Below are 17658 nucleotides of genomic sequence, written 5' to 3'. Positions count from 1 at the left end.
AAAACTGTCCCCATTGGGAAGCAGACCGACAGATGGAAGGACGGACAGGCTAACTCCATTCCTATATTCCCCCGCCCCACTTCATGGTGGGGGATAATATAGAAGTTGTCATCCATAAATGATATTGTGACAGCCGTACAGTGGAGGTCTCACCTTGTCTGGGGCCATGGAGACTGACCACAGGGGACCGGAGTGAGCCTCAATGTCTTCCAGCAGGGATCCTGACGCCACATCAAATATCTGCAGCTTCCCACTCTGTAGTGAAGGAGACTTATACATTCACTAGATGTCTTTCTAAAAACAATCTTGTTACATTCTTAAATTTAATCTATAGTTTTGTTACAAATTCAGCTTATATGTTACATGGGTGGGAAATAAATAAAATATCTAATCCTCCCAAATGTCAAACTTTAATGTTTAAACTTTTTCCAACAATGAAAAATCTCTATTTATTCATTATTTTCAAGAGCAAAACAACTATCACATTTGTATGACTCTCCACAAGCAAGATAACAAAAGATCTTCAGTATGAGTGATTGAGAGTGACTGAGTCAGTGACTGAGCCAGTGAATGTTTGTTGTTTAATGTCGAACTCAGCAAGTATTCCAGCTTCATGACGTCAGTCTGTAAATACCCAATTCTGGACCAGACCACACAGTGATTTGACACCATGAGCATCAATCTACATAATTGAGATACAATGACATGTGTCAACCAAGTCAGCAAGCCTCACCACAAAATCCTGTTAACTTGCCCCTAACACATCTTCCCGAGGCAAGGGCGTTAACCGACTATAACAGCCCAGTTTCCACCCTTGACTGAACTAGGCTGGAATTATGGTGTTAGATTTTTGCTATTTTTAGTCCAATCAAAATCACTCCATCACACAAAGTGACCCAAGAGCTACAACAGGGTTCCATCACACAAAGTAACCTTACGACTATCTCTGAGTTGAGCAAGCAGGGACTCACCTTGGTGCCGATTATGACGTGTCTGTCCCCCGGGGCAAACATGGAGGTGATGGCGTACTCACACGGCATGGTGCGGATAGGCTGCAGTGAGTCCCTGGACATGACACAGTGAGTAAGTGGATTAACAAAGTTTTGAGGTGAGGTGAAATGGTGTTTAACGTTGCGTCCAAGATTATTGCACTTAAATAGCAACATGTGTGTGGCTGCTTGTACTAAACCAGACTGATGCCACCTTCATAGTGCTAGCCCACTAAGATGCAATGCAATGTTTTAACATGAATACCCTACTCAGGAACAGTATACTGACACCAAGCCGACCAGTCCTTGTTTTAGACCCTTAATGCCGAGTGCCAGGCAGTACCATCTTTCAACATCTTTCTGTATGACGCAGCCAGGGATCAAACCCCGAACCCTCTACTCTCCAGGATGGATGCTCTACCATTAGACAATGGTTCGATCATGAAAATTTTGACCCGTATTTTAGTTGTATCATGGCTTTTCAGCCTAGTTAGGAAAAAAGCCCAAAGTGATGAAGTTCTCAAACGTTTACCACAGGGGTCCGGAAAATTTAAAATCCCAATCGGACATTTGCATTTAGGCCACGCCCCCTTCAAATAGCGTATTTTAGTACGACTTTTCACACACATTACAAGTTTACAAGTTTACGTATTCATAACATGATGAATTATGAATTGTTTCAATTTAAATTGTTTAATTCACCGGACAATTAATAACAAATAATATAATTTTAGATTTACATGGAAAACATACGTTTGTTTCTGTTATAATAACGATCTATCAACGTAGTGAACGGTCTAATTAATATTCATGAGTTATATTCATGAGTCTGCTCAAGTGTACGCGTTGTAACATTTGGATCGAGACTATTATCCCATATTTGGTTATCACGTGACCTCACGGGAATTTTTTTTTTTAAACTAAAGATTTTTTTAAAAACAAGACAGATAATTTAATCACAAATACTAAAATATCGTTGATAGCAATAGTTATTTGAATACTTTTTTCATCTGTACTTAATTATTGACCATAAAAAAATTGGATATCGATCGTCCGAGAAAGCAAAATGGCGGTCAATCAAGATTCAATATACGACTAGCTACTGAAAAAATTAAATCTGCAAATCCTCATTGTTTGTCAACCAAGTGAAAGCCGTTAGCCACGACTTACAAAATGATCGTCCAGACTTTGAGGGTTTGGCAGATCCGCTCGACTGATCTGCATCGGTCGACTGGCTGTCGTCACGCTTTCGCTTCTTGTCTGAGGTTACGTATCGTAGCATTGTGAGGATAATGAGGTACATCGATGATGCAAGGTATTAATGTACAGTTGTAAACACCTTTCACTCAAATTAACAAGATGTTCTCAGTAATTAATCCTCGATTAATCAGTGTCAACTCAGTTTATTGCCTATTACAGTGTTTTACCGATTGGACTATCATGTAGGTACGATGTATTTACAGCAATCAAAACAAACAAAGCTTGTCAGTGTAGTTAATCTTCATTGTGTTGCAACTGCAGACAGAAACTGCTCAGTCCTAACTGTTGATCATGTCCGGTCAAAATTTAAGAATGTCCGGACAATACTTTTTAAAATGTCCGGTAAGCAATATTTTAAAACGGACATTTGAGATTCCCAATCGGACATGTCCGGCGCATATGACGGTTTCCGGACCCCTGGTTTACCACTTTAGCATGTCTAGAGGAACATAACCAGGGTGAATGACCCGCAATGTTATTCGTTTTTTCAAACACCTTCCCAGCCTACTGCTCAACATGAACCACCTGAGTGAAGGCAGGTATGCTGACCTGTTCCAGATCTTGATGGACTCGCTGCTGGCAGACAGTATGGCCAGGTTGTCGGAGCTGAAGCATGTGGTCCGTGGTGTGGTTCGGTGAGCCGGGAGGCCGAGCGTTTTCACATCAGACAACTCCGCCTTCTTGTTGTCAACGTGTATGGCCGACGTCTGTATGGAGTTGTTGTTGAGCAGGCACACACACTGCAGACACACAAGTCAGAAAATCATGAAACTGAGTTGAAGACAAAATGGTCACTTTGAGTCGTAACTAGTAAGCTATAAAATTACATTTTGAAAGGGAACGTCTGGATGTATTAAAAGAGAAATGGTGGGGAACAAGGGGGAACACAAATGTCACAATATTCTGTAATCTGCACTCTGGCAGAGCTTGATGGTTCGTGCAGTGAGAGCGAGAGAGTGTGTGCGTGTGTGAGTGAGGTTTAACTTCACATTCAAAGTCCAGAATCAGCATCAGAGTTTAGTGGAGTAAGTGAGTATGGTTTACGCCGCTTTTAGCAAAATTCCAGTAATATCACAGTGGGGAACAGCAGAAATGGGCTTCACACATTGTACCTATGTAGGGAATCGAAGTTAAGTGGACCATTATGAAGGTGTGAATCACATGGACATCTTACAGCAAAAGCAAATCATTATTTCCTACTATTTTACAGCTAGTTCAAACTGCCAGCTGATCAAGACTAGTCCCCGTCTTATCCTAGAGAAATGATGAAGATGTCTTCCAATTCTCATCATTTTGTTTGTTTGTTGTTTAACGCCGCACTATATTCCAGCTATATGACGATGGTCTGTAAATAATCGAGTCTGGACCAGACGATCCAGCAATTGCAATACGATGACATGCATTAACCAAATCAGCGAGCCTGACCATCCGATCCCGTTAGTCACCTCTTATGACAAGCATAGTCACCCTTTTACGGCAAGCATGGGTTGATTAAGACCTAATTCTACCCCAGATCTTCACGGGTCCATTTCACATCATTATCATGTTTATAGGGGGGACCCTATTTCCATTCTATTTTAGACACTGCAATAAATGAATTGTGTCAAACACGAACATCGTCAGTGTATTCATGACCTGGTAGATTCATATGTACATTAAATTGATGTTTAGGGATAAAGAAGGATTTAAATGTGAATTAAACTTTCTTGGACTTCCTGAGGGCCTAGTCCCCCCAGTGATCAGAGAAGGTAAATGAGCTGTACTACTGATCCGTTCCTCACCTTCACTGACTCCCCTTCCTGCTCCTCCAGGAGGTCAAGCGCCCTCACTTTGGCGGCCATCTTGACTGCAGTCATTCTCTTGATCTCATCCATCAGCTTGATCTCCACAGTGACCTCTCCCTCTCCCTCCTCCTCCCTATAGCAGCAGACATAGTCTTGAGACATGAAACCTACTGCCCCCTCTACTGATGATACACTGGAAGTCATCACAGCTTTGTACCGCAATCATAGCTGCCGACTTTCCCAAATTACAATCTCTATTTTGTACAATCTTCTGTCAGGGACACAACAGCCTGACAATATCTTGTTGCTTTGTTTCTATTTCTAGTACGGCAACTTTTGATAATATGAGTGGAGTGACTCAATTGGAAATATCAGTATTTTAGATGCAAACTCATAACTGACAAATAATTTGGGACGGTTGGCAGCTTTGCTCAAAATAGTTGGACAAGTTTTCATACTCATCAAATTCAGCTAAATGTTTTCATATAAACTCCTTCACTAAATGTTGGTGATGTTTTATTTTTTCAAAGTTCCCCCAAATCAAGAAAGATAATGCGAAACGACTGGGCTCCCATTGTACGACAGCTGTTGAACTGGCTTGTTACATAACAACAGCACAGTGTACAAAGTTAGCGTCTGATGTCAGCATCTCATTTTGTCAGTGTCTCATGCCATCAGCTTATGTCATTAATGTGTCATCTTGAACAGCAAATCATGTCGTTATCATATGTCATTGTATTACTAAACAGTCACACAAACTGATAGTAATATTTTACTCGCATGTACCGGTACTCTACATGCGATTATCTTCCTGGATGTTTATTACTGAACATTTGGGTCTTTCTTTGGATCGAGGCATTATTAAAGTTATTAATGGAGATCAGTTTGTTATGACGGTATATTAGACACGGTAGTCATACAAACTGATAGTCATATTTAACTCGCATGTTCTCTACATGCGATAATCAACATCCAGGTCCTTGTCTGTGGGTTGAGTGATAATTCATACTTTTTTCTATTCAGTCTTACATTCGATGTTGTATGCCCAGATACATTATTTTACATGTGGTTAATGGTATAATGGGGACTAGTTGATAGACTGGTGTACTGCACTTGTAGCAAAGTATAGGCATTATTAAAGTTATTAATGGAGATCAGTTTGTTATGGCGTTGGTTTATCAGAAACCTCATTACTATGAGTGAGTGAGTTGGGTTTAACGCCGCTTTTAACAGTATTCCAGTTATATCACGGCGTGTCAGCTTAATGTTGGAGGAAAGCCCGAAGTGATGCAGGTTTCAGACGCTTACCACTTCGGTGAAACCCACGAGCACGGGTATGGTGCTGACAAACCTAGAAACATAATCAGGACGAACCGGGATTCGAACCAACAATCATAGGTTTCTGGCGTGTCCAATGGACGCAACTCTGCACAGTGAATTGCTGCGCCTTAGACGACTGGGTCACCCGTGCCCCCCTCATTACTATGAAGCATTTACAGTATGTGTTGGCAATGTTGCAGAATATAACAGGTGCAACTGTGACACTGTATCAGCAGCAGTGTCGTGAACACTCCACACAGAGAGACACAAGAAGCTGCATACTGAATCTCTTTCCCAGGACTTTATTTCAGGATCAGCACGTTGGCCAAGCCCGTACTCAACGTCCTGGCACTATCTGTCATGGCCCCACATGATGCAATGTGTAATGATTTGGTTGGTTGGTTCGTTTGTTGTTTAACGCCGCACTCAGCAATATTCCAGCTATATGACGGCGGTCTGTAAATAATCGAGTCTGGACCAGACAATCCAGTAATTAATATAATGAGCATCGATCCACGCAATTGGGATCGATGACATGAATCAACCAAGTCAGCAAGCCTGAACACCCGATCCCGTTAGTCGTCTTTTACGACAAGCATAGTCACCTTTTACGGCAAGCATGGGTTGCTGAAGACCTATTCTACCCCGGGTCCAATGTGTAATGAATGACAGATGACTCACTTCAGTTTTCTTTTGGCTTTCTTTTCCCTCTTGGCGAGGTGTTTCTTGAGCTTCTCCTCAGATGGCAGGGCAAACACGTCCACATTTGCAGCATTGCCCTACAACACATCACAGACACTGTCTATACTCCAACCAATACCCAACAGGTATCACATTAAGTACCTGTGTAAACTTATCTTTGTCTTACTATAAGTGAATATGGTTTTATGCCTCTTTTAGCAATATTCCAGCAATATCACAGCAAGGGACATGAGAAATGGGCTTCACACATTGTACCCATGTCGGGAACAAACTCGGGTCCTCACGTGATGAGCAAACACTTTAACCATTAGGCCACCCCACCGCCTCTGCCTGAATATGAAATGCAAGCAACTGCTACATCTTGCACCACTTGTACATGTTGTAAATTGGGGGACTTGGATTTCATACGTGTTTTGACCAGTATTTCAGTTATATCCCAGCTGAAGAACAACTGAATGTGACACCCGTGAAACAGAAAGGTTTCTTTTGTTTGTTTCTTTTTTTTGTTGTTCAATGCCACACTCAGCAATATTCCAGCTATATGACGGCGGTCTGTAAATAATCGAGTCTGGACCAGACAATCCAGTGATTGACATCATGTGCATCGATCCACACAATTGGGATACAATGACATAACCAACCAATTAAGCGAGCCTGACCACCCAATCCCGTTAGGTCACCTCTTTATGGCAAGCATGGGTTGCTAAAGACCTTTTCTGACCCGGATCTTCCTGGGTGGAAAACCCACAAGTACGGGTATGTTATCGAGAACATAATTCTTGGAACATCTGAAAATCAAAAATCATTTTCAGCGAACCATGGCACTCTCAGGGACACAGAGAATTGTGGCGCCTCAGACAACTGAACCAGCCTTGCCACTCCAAAAGACAACTTTATTTCTGTTAGTCACAATGCATTTGGAAAGTGGTTAACGCTACATGTTTTATGTGTGCATTCAATTTTCAGGAATACATCAAAAACTGGATATTGTCAGTTACTTACATGACAGACGAGTATACTTTCTAATTCATCTGTTACCATGGATACCACTCTGTCTCGGCCCAATCTCATGACAGATCCAACTTTGGTGCACTTGAGGATGTTCTGTCAAATGAAAAGTATTCAACCTCAATGTCATAATACACTCAGACATTCTGCTCCTTCTATATTTCAGGTTTGTTGTTCAAAACTGCACAAAGCAATGTTCCAGCTCTATGAAGGCAGCCTGTAAATAATCAAATCTGGAGCAGGCAATCCAGTGAATGACATCATGAGCATCAATCTACGCAAATGGGATACAATGACATGCATCAACAAAGTCAGCTAGCCAAACCACCCAATCCTCTTACGACAAGCATAGAAGCCACATTCCCATCGGGGTAAGAACAGGTAAATAAGAGGTTCAAACAAGTGGAAACATGCATTCTTCCTCAAGATGCAACACTCATGTTGATGAATCATGAGAACGATCACACATGATCGCGCGCACGCACGCACACAAATTCCTCAAGCATCAAGGGAATATCATTTGCCGACATCTTGTAAAGGACGTCACTACCTCCAATATTTGTTTGCTTGTTGTTTAATGCCACACTCAGCAACATTCAAACTATATGATGGCAGTCTGTAATTAATCAAGTCTGGACCAGGCAATCCAGTGATTGACATCATGAGCATCGATCCATGCAATTGGGATACAATGACATGCATCGATCAAGTCAGCGAGCCTGTTGGTGGTCTCGTAAAAATTGCCTCCTAGAACAAGCATGGGTTGCTGAAGACCAATTCTAACCCAGATCTTTATGCTGAATCCTTTTTTATGCAAATCAATTTATGAGCTCCTGGTGACCCTAATGACACAAAAACGATGTCTCAGTTTCACAAACAACAATGCTTAGTTAGCTCTAGACTGAAAATGGGCTCCAATCGTGGAGCATGGTCCTCAGTGGACACACACAGGGGCCATTTTGACTGCACAATCCCCATCCTCTGTCCTTTTCCCATACACTGTTGTGAAGCAACAGTTGAACATTAGGACCCATGAGTGAGTGAGTATGGTTTTACGCCGCTCTTAGCAATATTCCAGCAATATCACGACGGGGAACGCCAGAAATGGGCTTCACACATAGTACCCATGTCGGGAATCGAAGCCGGGTCTTCGGCATGACGAGCGAACGCTTTAACCACTAGGCTACCCGACCGCCCCTTAGGACCATTAACACATGAACAGTGGAGCCACCAAATACACTCACAACCTGGTACCCCACTCAATACACAACTCACTGCCTTACATTATCACTCTGAATAAAATGCTTACCAGTTCACTTTCTTCTTCTTCCTCTTCATCTTCACTTGTATCTAGCTTCAGCTTCTTCTCCGGACTCTCAGCAGCATCTGCAACTTCCTGTCACATAAATATATAGACCTTCTGAACATCAAATTTCTCATGATCCTTAAACTGGCATAAAAATGAAGGTGGGTGAGTGGGTGAGTGAGTGGGTGGGTGAGTGAGTGGGTGAGTGAGTGAGTGAGCGAGCGAGCGAGTGGGTAAGTGAGTGGGATGTTGTTGGTTTGTTGTTTAACGACGGACTCGACAATATTCCAGCTATATGACGGCGGTTTGTAAATAATTGGAGTGAGTGAGTGAGTGAGAGCAATGTCGCATCAGCATTAGTTCAGTCATATAGTTCTCCAGAGAAAAATAAGCTGTGGTTCTGATGACACTTCATTTAAAACACAACCAGAAATTATTGGTAAACTACTGAAAAGTTAGCAGTCTTTAGGATATATTTTCATCTGTACAATTTGTTTTGTCACAAACATCCCATTTTCTTCTTCTTATGGCTCGACATATTTTCCAAAAATCACAAAACTTTACTTTCGCAGTCAACTTTACTTTCCCAGACCAAAGAATCTTATTCTTGAATCGTAAACAGTACAATCTTCATTTAATTGACAACAATCATAACATTGCGGAATACAGGCATTTTCATCATTATTTCCACAATAACGGATTTCTCTGAATAAGGTTTGGAAATTGTGACAAAGTTGGTTTCTTTGTTTGTTGTTTAAACAACGCCACCCTCGGCAATACTCCAGCTATATGATGGCGGTCAGTAGATAATTGAGTGGACACGGACAATCCAGTGATTGACATCATGAGCATCAATCTATCCAATTGGGAATCAATGACATGCATCAGCAAGGCTGACCACCTGATTACGTTAGTCGTCTCTTAAGATAAGCATGGGTTGCTGACAAAGAAATTGCAATTGATGAAGATTTCACTGATTGTTTAAAGCCATTATTCCTTCCTGCAGGAGTCACCACTCACCTGCCCTTTATAAGTGATGTCCCAGACCCTCAGCTCGCTGTCGGAGGATCCTGTCACCAGACGATGGTCATTTTTCAACAGAACAAAGTCGTACACCTGGAGACCATACAAACAGATCAAATAAAGTATCCACGAAAGTACAACATTTAATATAAAATGTCACATCTAATATTGGATGAAGAAAGAAAATATGGATGGAGCAACGATCCATGCTGTCCGGTTACAAGGACACACTACGAACCAGGCCACCGAGTCTGACCAGCTCAGCCACTTGGTCGCCTCATACAGTTTGTTTGTTGTTTAACGCCACAATCAGCAATATTCCAGCTATATGACGGTGGTCAGTAAAAAATCCAGCGATAGACATCATGAGCATTGATCCCTACAATTGAGATACAATGACATGCATCTACCAAGACAGCGAGTCTGACCACCCGATCCCGCTAGTCGCCTTTTACGACAAGTATGGGTTTCTGAAGACCTATCCTACCCAGCATCTTCATGGTTTTGTTGCTTTTACAACCACCATTGGTTGCTGGGGACCTATCCTAACCCAGAATACACCCAGGGACACCAAGAATGACATGAGGCAAGTGATTAAGGATTTGGGCTTTATCAGCATTTTCAAAAGTAATTAAGTCATTACACAACATGTCGGCTTATTGTGGGAGAAAAGCTCAACACACCACAATTCTTAGATGTGCAAAGAAACCTACATGCTTGCCACAGCTAGCGACGCAACGCACCTTAGGGACCGACTATTTGATATTCTGGGTTTGGTTGGGTAGGGGGTCTGTGATTTCAATTGGAGATTAGATATTTTTAGAGCTGCAGATGCAAAACCAGATAGTTTTTAATTAAAACAATCAGCCTAAATATTTTTTGGAGCAGAATCAGGAACATAGTCCCCATGTGAGAAATCAACCCAGGCGATCTGTTTGACACTACTTACATCAGCGCTACCCTACCACATCACAATAAAGTATTGTATCAGGAACATAGTCCCCATGTGAGAAATCAACCTAGGCGATCTGTTTGACACTACTTACATCAGCGCTACCCCACCACACCACAATAAAATATTGTAGCATACAGCATGGCTAAAGGCTCCGATCCAATGGGCGTTTGTGATTTGGGTCACATGCAGTACAACCATATCCTGATCGTGTACTTGAACCTTGCAATTTACATGACAAAGTCTGACAAAGTCATGAATACAATCGGCCTGCCCTTACCATTGCTTACCTCACTGCGATGTCCAACTAGTGTCTTGAAGCAATGCTGGGTGTCAAGATCCCAAAACTTGATAAATGTGTCTTTGGAACTGGATGATGGAAATGTTCACAAATTATGAAGTATACGTGCAGATCATATACTGAACCATAAACATTGGGACATCACTTATTAGACGATTCATTAAGGCCAAAACCAAAGGGAGTACAAAGAAGGGACAGAGCTTCAGATAACTTTTGGGGCAATTGAGTTTTTACTCAAGGGTTTCCATATTTTATTGGGTTATTACATTTTTCATTGGGTAATCAATATTTTTTTACTCATCTATTCATCACTCTATTGGGTTTTTCCCAAAATTAGTGAACATTTTAAGATTTAAAAAATACGAAATACTGCTTTCTAAAGACGTATATAACTGTTCTAAATATATAGGCTTTACTCAGAAAGAAAATTAGTATGTAATTGTGTTTCAGAATTAGCTTGTTTGTACGCATGCTGAAAAAGCTTCATTGGGTATTCACGCGTGCTGTATTTATAATTTGACTTTTTCATTTAATGCATACATTTCTGTACAGAAGTTATTGAAAGTAACTGGGTTTTGAATATGGGGGGGGGGGGGGGGGGGTATTTTACACAAATACGCTGCTTATCTGTAGCTCTGAGGGATGTTGTTAGGGAACATTTATACGGAATCTACAAAAGATACACCAGGCCTACCTTGTTACCAGCACATTATTTTCTTTCAGGAAGCAAACTTGGGTTATCTGCCCTTTGTGACCTCTCAATCTGAACAAGCCAGACTCATTGACGATGTCCCATACAATTACATCAGTATCCTGAAATCATTTACTGATCTTTAATAATAGTATTATTTGCAACTTGTCACTGCAGAAATAAACATTTAATTTTTAACACGCTTAAATTTCAATACATCAGAAACGAAGCTAAAAGTGATTAAGATCAGTGGAGAGTTTTGTTTGTTGTGGTGCTGAGAAACCAAAATCATTATCACAGGAAGAAATCTGGGATACTAACCCAGGATAAACAGATCCTGACACTCCAAAGTGACAAGTCAGCACAGTGATTCCTAGAAATCCTGCTACTGACCTTGTATTCTTCTAGTTGGTTGGTTGGTTGGTTTAACGCCGCATTCAGCAATATTCCAGCTATAATCGAGTCTGGACCAGAAAATCCAGTGATTAATATCATAAGCATCGATCCACGCGATTGGGATCGATGACATGTATCAACCAAGTCAGCGAGCCTGACCACCCAATCCCGATAGTCGCCTTTTATGACAAGCATAGTCACCTTTTACGGCAAGTATGGGTTGCTGAAGACCTATTCTACCCCGCATCTTCACGCGCCCAGGTGTTATCTTATACATACAGTACACAACTAGGACAGGCATGTATGACACTCACCCTGGCCCCTGACACAAGTCGCAGACCCTGTCGATCATATCGCAGCGCTGTAACGGCCGACTTATGGCCACTGAATGTGATGAGGAGGTCACCAGACGTCAGGTCAAACACACGAACTGTTCCATCATCGTACCCTACAGCCAGATGGCGCTTGTCCGGACAGCGGCATATAACCGTTACTTCATGTTTGTCTCCTTTAAGGTCGTTGAACTGGAACCAGAAGTAAGATTCATTTATCTGTGCTAAACGCTTCAGTTCCAGCCAAAACTTTCAAGCAGCTTAATTTGTATTATATCATAATCTTAATGTATTTACTATCAGCACATGTGGAAGCTAAGCCAAAAAGCTAAAGCCGTAATTGTGCAAGACTGCACAAGCTGCACCCTGATATCCATCAAAGATGACCATCTTGAACACGAAAAACAAGTGTTTTTCTCTAAAAATTTGTTGTAGTTTAACACTGCACTCAGTAATTCTAGCTACATAAATCATTGAGTTTTGTAATCACAGGTAGGAAACTGACAGCTGACTGCAAGGATATATTTAGCAGTGTGTGCATGTGTATCTAATGTGCTCTTGATCATTTTGATGAAGTTCACTGCTAAATATACTCACTCGCAGCTGACTGCTGATTCTTATCCACATTGTAATGCCATCAAAACTCAGTGATGATGTTTATTGCTAGAAAATGGACAACTCACATTTCTTGAAAAGCATACTTTGCAACTTATGTCATTACGCCGTGGCATAGCTTGTTTTCACTTTCGTAGTATTGGAACACATGCAGCTATCTTCGTTAACCAATCATCACAACATTTTGTGATTCTATTACAAGTTGGTTGGTTTGTTTGTTGTTCAACGCCTCACTCAGCAATATTCCAGCTATATGACGGCGGTCTGTAAATAATCGAGTCTGGACCAGACAATCCATTGATTAATATCATGAGCAGCGATCCGCGCAAGTTGGATCGATGATTCTATTACAAGTGGCGAGGACAATAGTACATCATTCATGTTGTAAGAGAGAACTAAAATGGGGATCAGGTGAGCAACTTGGTTGATGTGTATCATTGTGCCCTGAAGAAGTGGGTTGATGCCGATATTTTCACTCTTTGGCTTTCCCAATCCAGGCTTGATAATTTACACTCACCCACAAATACAGGTCACTATGGCAGAGAACGGCCATGTTTAGTGTTTGTCTCTCCTGCTCATCACCCATTTAATTCCATTAATACCGCCGCCATGTGTCTATATGTGACCATGCGAACCCTAATATAGTCAACTTAAGCATGTTAAAGAATGCATTCTAATTTCTACAAGCCTAGTGTTCAAAGTATCAAAGATTGTCTGTTCCAGCATGTTCAGGAAAGAGACGGCAGAATTTTCTAGTTGCAAAGTAGTACTCATTGAACCATGTTGAATAATATGTTACCTTCTCTCCTGTGCGTAGATCCCAAATAAGGACATTCTCACAGGCTCCCACTGCACAATACTTTCCTCTAGTTCCTCGGATGTCAAGAAATACAATGTTAGACTTCTGACTTCCCACAATACCAAATACAGCACTATGTTGATATCTTAGATACTGCTTGGTCAAACCCATTATGGACTTATCTGAAAAGAAGAAACATTGATTTAATGTAAATATGTAACATCTATTTCGGCATGACAATTGGCTGACCATTGCTGTCAGCAGTTTCAGCATGATTAAAACTGAACATATTTCGGAAAATAGGTGGGTTTGTTGTCTTACAGTGTCACATGCTTAATGCGCCTGCATGATTTGGGCCTGATGTAAGGTTTTAAACAAAGGGCATGCAAAAAGCATTTTTATTATCACCAAGTCTGAAAAGTATTAAGTGTTACTGGTGCATCGATAAGTTAAGCGTAAAAAGAACGTGGGCTACCCGGCTAGAGTTCCCTTCAGCTGTCCTCCAATCTCTGTGGCTTACGACGCTGTGATAACTGATGTCTCTTTAATGTCCCATTTTCATGCCAACACACATGGCTTTGAAATATGGCTATTCTAACAAATAGGTACCCTGACGTCAAATGTTAGTGTAGTGTGTATGTAGCTGGGATGTTTGTGCAATGAAGAGATAATATTCACCTGGTCACAACGTTGCCTTTTCCCATGTTGTCTTGTCTGAAAATGGGAATGAATATTCCGGAAGCACGTGTTCTCTTGCGCATGGATTGTTGAGCTCCCTGCTACGTTGTAAGGCAATGACCCTGTGTAGAGTTACTTCAGGGGTATATTATTTTGTCGCTTTGGTGTTCGAACAAGCAGTAGATTGAACCAGAGATCATATCTGATTGAACGCAAAGTGGATTAAATGTCTTCACTATATATTTTGTCCTATTAAATAAGAACTTGAATTTGACTCTAGCGTTTTAAATTTATGTATTAATAAATGTAAAATATAAAGAAAGGCCAAATTTGTTCATATTTCTTTTTTTTCATTTTGTTTGCTTTCGAATATTACCTACTGTCGGTAGCATTTAAATATTTGCAATACTGATTTCTCCCGAGATAAACGAGACTCGGGACATTTGAACTAAATCATTCAAAATCTTCTCTTACATATATTTTATTATGTACTAATTAATCTAAATTTAACAGATAACGATTATTCCTCACTGCATACAACGTGCTGTATAAACACAAATAGGATAAGTAACAATTTGCTTTTGGAAGTCTTGTTGCCCTGTTTGAAAACTTCCCAAACGTCGTCATCATCATCATCATCATGACAAGAAAGTATCGTTTTGCATTTATATCAGTGCACGGGTGGTTATTTGTAAATGATGTTACCTAGCAGTTATACTTATCTGTATACTCTTATGCTTTAGTGTTGCTTCGATTGTTTAGGACAAACCTGTCATAAAACATATATATAACGCATTTTGTGTTACCACGTGTGGATAAACCTCTACTCTGGGGGCTGTCCTATCGATGGCCCGGGTTTCTTAATCTACCCGGATCAGGGGTGGCCCAGTCGTCTTAGGCGCAGCGATTCGCTGTGCAGAGTTGCGTCCCTTGGGCATGACAGAAACCTATGATTGTGGGTTCGAATCCGGGTTCGAATCCCGGTTCGCCCCGATTATGTTTCTTGGGTTGTCAGCACCATACCCGTGCTCATGGGTTTCACCGAAGTGCTAAACGTCTAAGACCTGCATCACTTCTGGCTTTCCTCCCACATTTAACTTACACGCCGTGATATAACTGGAATACTGTTAAAAGTGGCGGTAAGCACAACTCACTCACTTAATCTACCTCCGAGAAGATCCGGGTGGAAACTAGTCTTCGGCAACCCATGCATGTCTGTGTAAGGACTAACGGGATCGGGTGGTGAGCCTCGATGACTCCTCCGAGTTGGGAGATTACGTTAATATGCTTAGGAGATTATATAGTTATGTAGTTATGTACATCATATGTAATTGGATGTGACATATCAGATAATAAATGTATGGCTTCACTGAACATCCATAGGAGATCCCAGTGTCAATGCTTTTGTATCAGTGCAGCGAGTTCCGCTACACTTTAGATTACATAATTGGCACACACGGAGATGAATTGTTCCGACTCGTCTTCGTTCAGTTCGTAGTCAGGCCTACAGAACAGTAGGCATAGCACAAGCTGAATATCAGATAGGGTTGGAGATATACACTGAAGCTTATTGGTCCAATGTTGATCAGTTCACACCACAGTTGAGCCCGTATATAATAAATTTCATCTCAGTGAACAACTGTAAATTCTACCACATTTCTCACAAAGGAATGTCACGTCGTTAAGATCTCTTATGGAAGCACAAACAGGGTTAGAAACTAACAGTTTTTGTCCACTAGTCCTTATAATGATAACATATAGAAAAACCCTTAAAATGAGCCAATTTCTACTAGTCCTTAGGATACATTTACTATTGGGCAGTTTGGTAAGGAGTATAGGACAAGTGCCAATTTCTAACGCTGACAAATATAGATTAGAAACTTTGCAGGAGCTCTGCACAAAGGATTTGCCTGAAGTGCCATGCTGGGGAACTCCAAGTTGATTGTGCAGCAATGCAAACCAAAAGAGTTCTTCGTCATTTACAATTCGTTCACACCACGCTTACTCATGAAACCTCTTACAGATTGTTCCCACCTCTTTTGACTGGCAAAGGTGCCTGTGAACAGGTACCCATCTACCACATTATTCAGCTTGTTCTTCTGCATCAGCCTCATCAGCCATGGCATTGCACATAACAGACGTCTGGTCATGAATACCCGATGAGGAAAATATATCTGGTCCATATTGTTGAGGTTTCCTGCAAAAAGAAGTTTGCATTATCAATCTCGACCTCTAAGGGTAGTAGTCCCAACAGGCCAAGGTATACATCAGTCCTTACTCTCTTTTGCAACCCTTGGATGACTTTGGTCATATGTGGACAGGCTCTCCAAAGTATAAGGAGCTCAGTAGAACTGGTAGAGTTCCACAACTGACATCCAAATAGGCACTTTGGTAGAGCAACAGCCTCAAACATGTTAAATGACTGACACATATAGAACCTAGTCCTTTGTGTGACGGAATACACATAAGGCCAGAGCTTATTGCTTGTCTCCAGAGTCATCTCGATAGAGTTAAGTCATCAGTCTGTACAACACCAACATGCTTCACTGACATGGCTCTAGGTATAGGGTGCCCGCAGAGCATTGTATTCAGATGGTACTTGCGGAGACCTTTCTCTGCTTATGAAGGTCATTTTCTTAATTTTAAAGGGAGAGAGTATGCAACGCCCCTGTTAGCTGTTATCACCTGCGATTTTCAGAAGTGTCGACAGATTTGCTGAACTTGAGCTGACCAAGGCGACATCATCAGCTTGTGTTGGATATCTAGTATGTAAGTCCATGAACGGGATCGGGTTGATGCATTTCATCGTTTCCCGATTGCATGGATCGATGCTCATCACATCAATCACTGGATTGTCGGGTCCAGACACGATTTTTTACAGACCGCCGTCATATAGCTGGAATACTGCTGAGTGCGGCGTTAAACAACAAACAAACAAAAAACAAAACAAAATGTAAGTCCATGATCATACACCCTCGTTTGGAGTCCACAGTCTTGTCTAAGAGCTGGTTTATGTCAAGCAGATATAGACTGCTGATAGTACACCCCCTTGGCGTACTCCCTGTTGCAGTGTAAAGCAGCGAGACTCCCTATCCCCTATTTGAATGGACTTCTCCATGTCCTGATACAGTTTTTCAATAAAAGTCCCCAATTTTCCCCTCTTGCCGCGATCATAAAGGTTCTTTCTTAGACCATCATGCCAGACACTATCAAAAGATTTTTGCACTGTCTTGGAAAAGTACATGAACTATGCTATCTCGTTCAGTATAATTGTGTACCTTTTCTTGTAGATTAAAAGACACATGTGTGGAACATAAGCCTTTTGGTATGCCATCTGTGCTGTCAGATGTGGAAGTAATACCATTTCAAATACTTTCGCTATTGCAGGGCTCAAAGATATTCCTCTGTATGCGTTCGGATCTTTTCTATATTTCCGGCCTCCTTTGTGAATAGGCAGAATAACACTTCGTTTCAATTTGTGCGGAATTATTCCAGTCTCTAT

General features: G+C 41.3%; 1 protein-coding gene across 2 annotated transcripts in view; it reads right to left on the bottom strand.

Moving 5' to 3' along the window:
• The window catches only part of LOC124125994 (WD repeat-containing protein 3-like), a 41653-nt gene extending 27347 nt beyond the window's left edge, over positions 1–14306 (bottom strand). The window contains exons 1-13 of one of the 2 annotated variants that reach the window (XM_046489420.2): positions 14157–14306; positions 13479–13660; positions 12047–12256; positions 11340–11458; positions 10635–10713; positions 9390–9485; positions 8373–8459; positions 7058–7159; positions 6035–6132; positions 4031–4166; positions 2799–2989; positions 972–1065; positions 154–255 (exon numbers count right to left, since the gene is read on the bottom strand). In XM_046489420.2, the coding sequence (XP_046345376.2) occupies positions 154–255; positions 972–1065; positions 2799–2989; positions 4031–4166; positions 6035–6132; positions 7058–7159; positions 8373–8459; positions 9390–9485; positions 10635–10713; positions 11340–11458; positions 12047–12256; positions 13479–13649 (1485 nt within the window). In that variant the 5' untranslated portion in view covers positions 13650–13660; positions 14157–14306. Of the gene's footprint in view, positions 1–153; positions 256–971; positions 1066–2798; positions 2990–4030; positions 4167–6034; positions 6133–7057; positions 7160–8372; positions 8460–9389; positions 9486–10634; positions 10714–11339; positions 11459–12046; positions 12257–13478; positions 13661–13953; positions 14098–14156 lie in introns of those variants that run through there. The other variant, XM_046489426.2, reaches the window with a different exon arrangement.
• Positions 14307–17658: the final 3352 nt, after the last annotated feature.

This window comes from Haliotis rufescens, unplaced genomic scaffold, assembly GCF_023055435.1.
Source record: "Haliotis rufescens isolate VD_foot unplaced genomic scaffold, xgHalRufe1.0.p SCAF_5, whole genome shotgun sequence".
In the NCBI taxonomy this organism is placed as follows: domain Eukaryota; kingdom Metazoa; phylum Mollusca; class Gastropoda; order Lepetellida; family Haliotidae; genus Haliotis; species Haliotis rufescens.
This window is presented reverse-complemented; position numbering and strand designations above follow the sequence as displayed.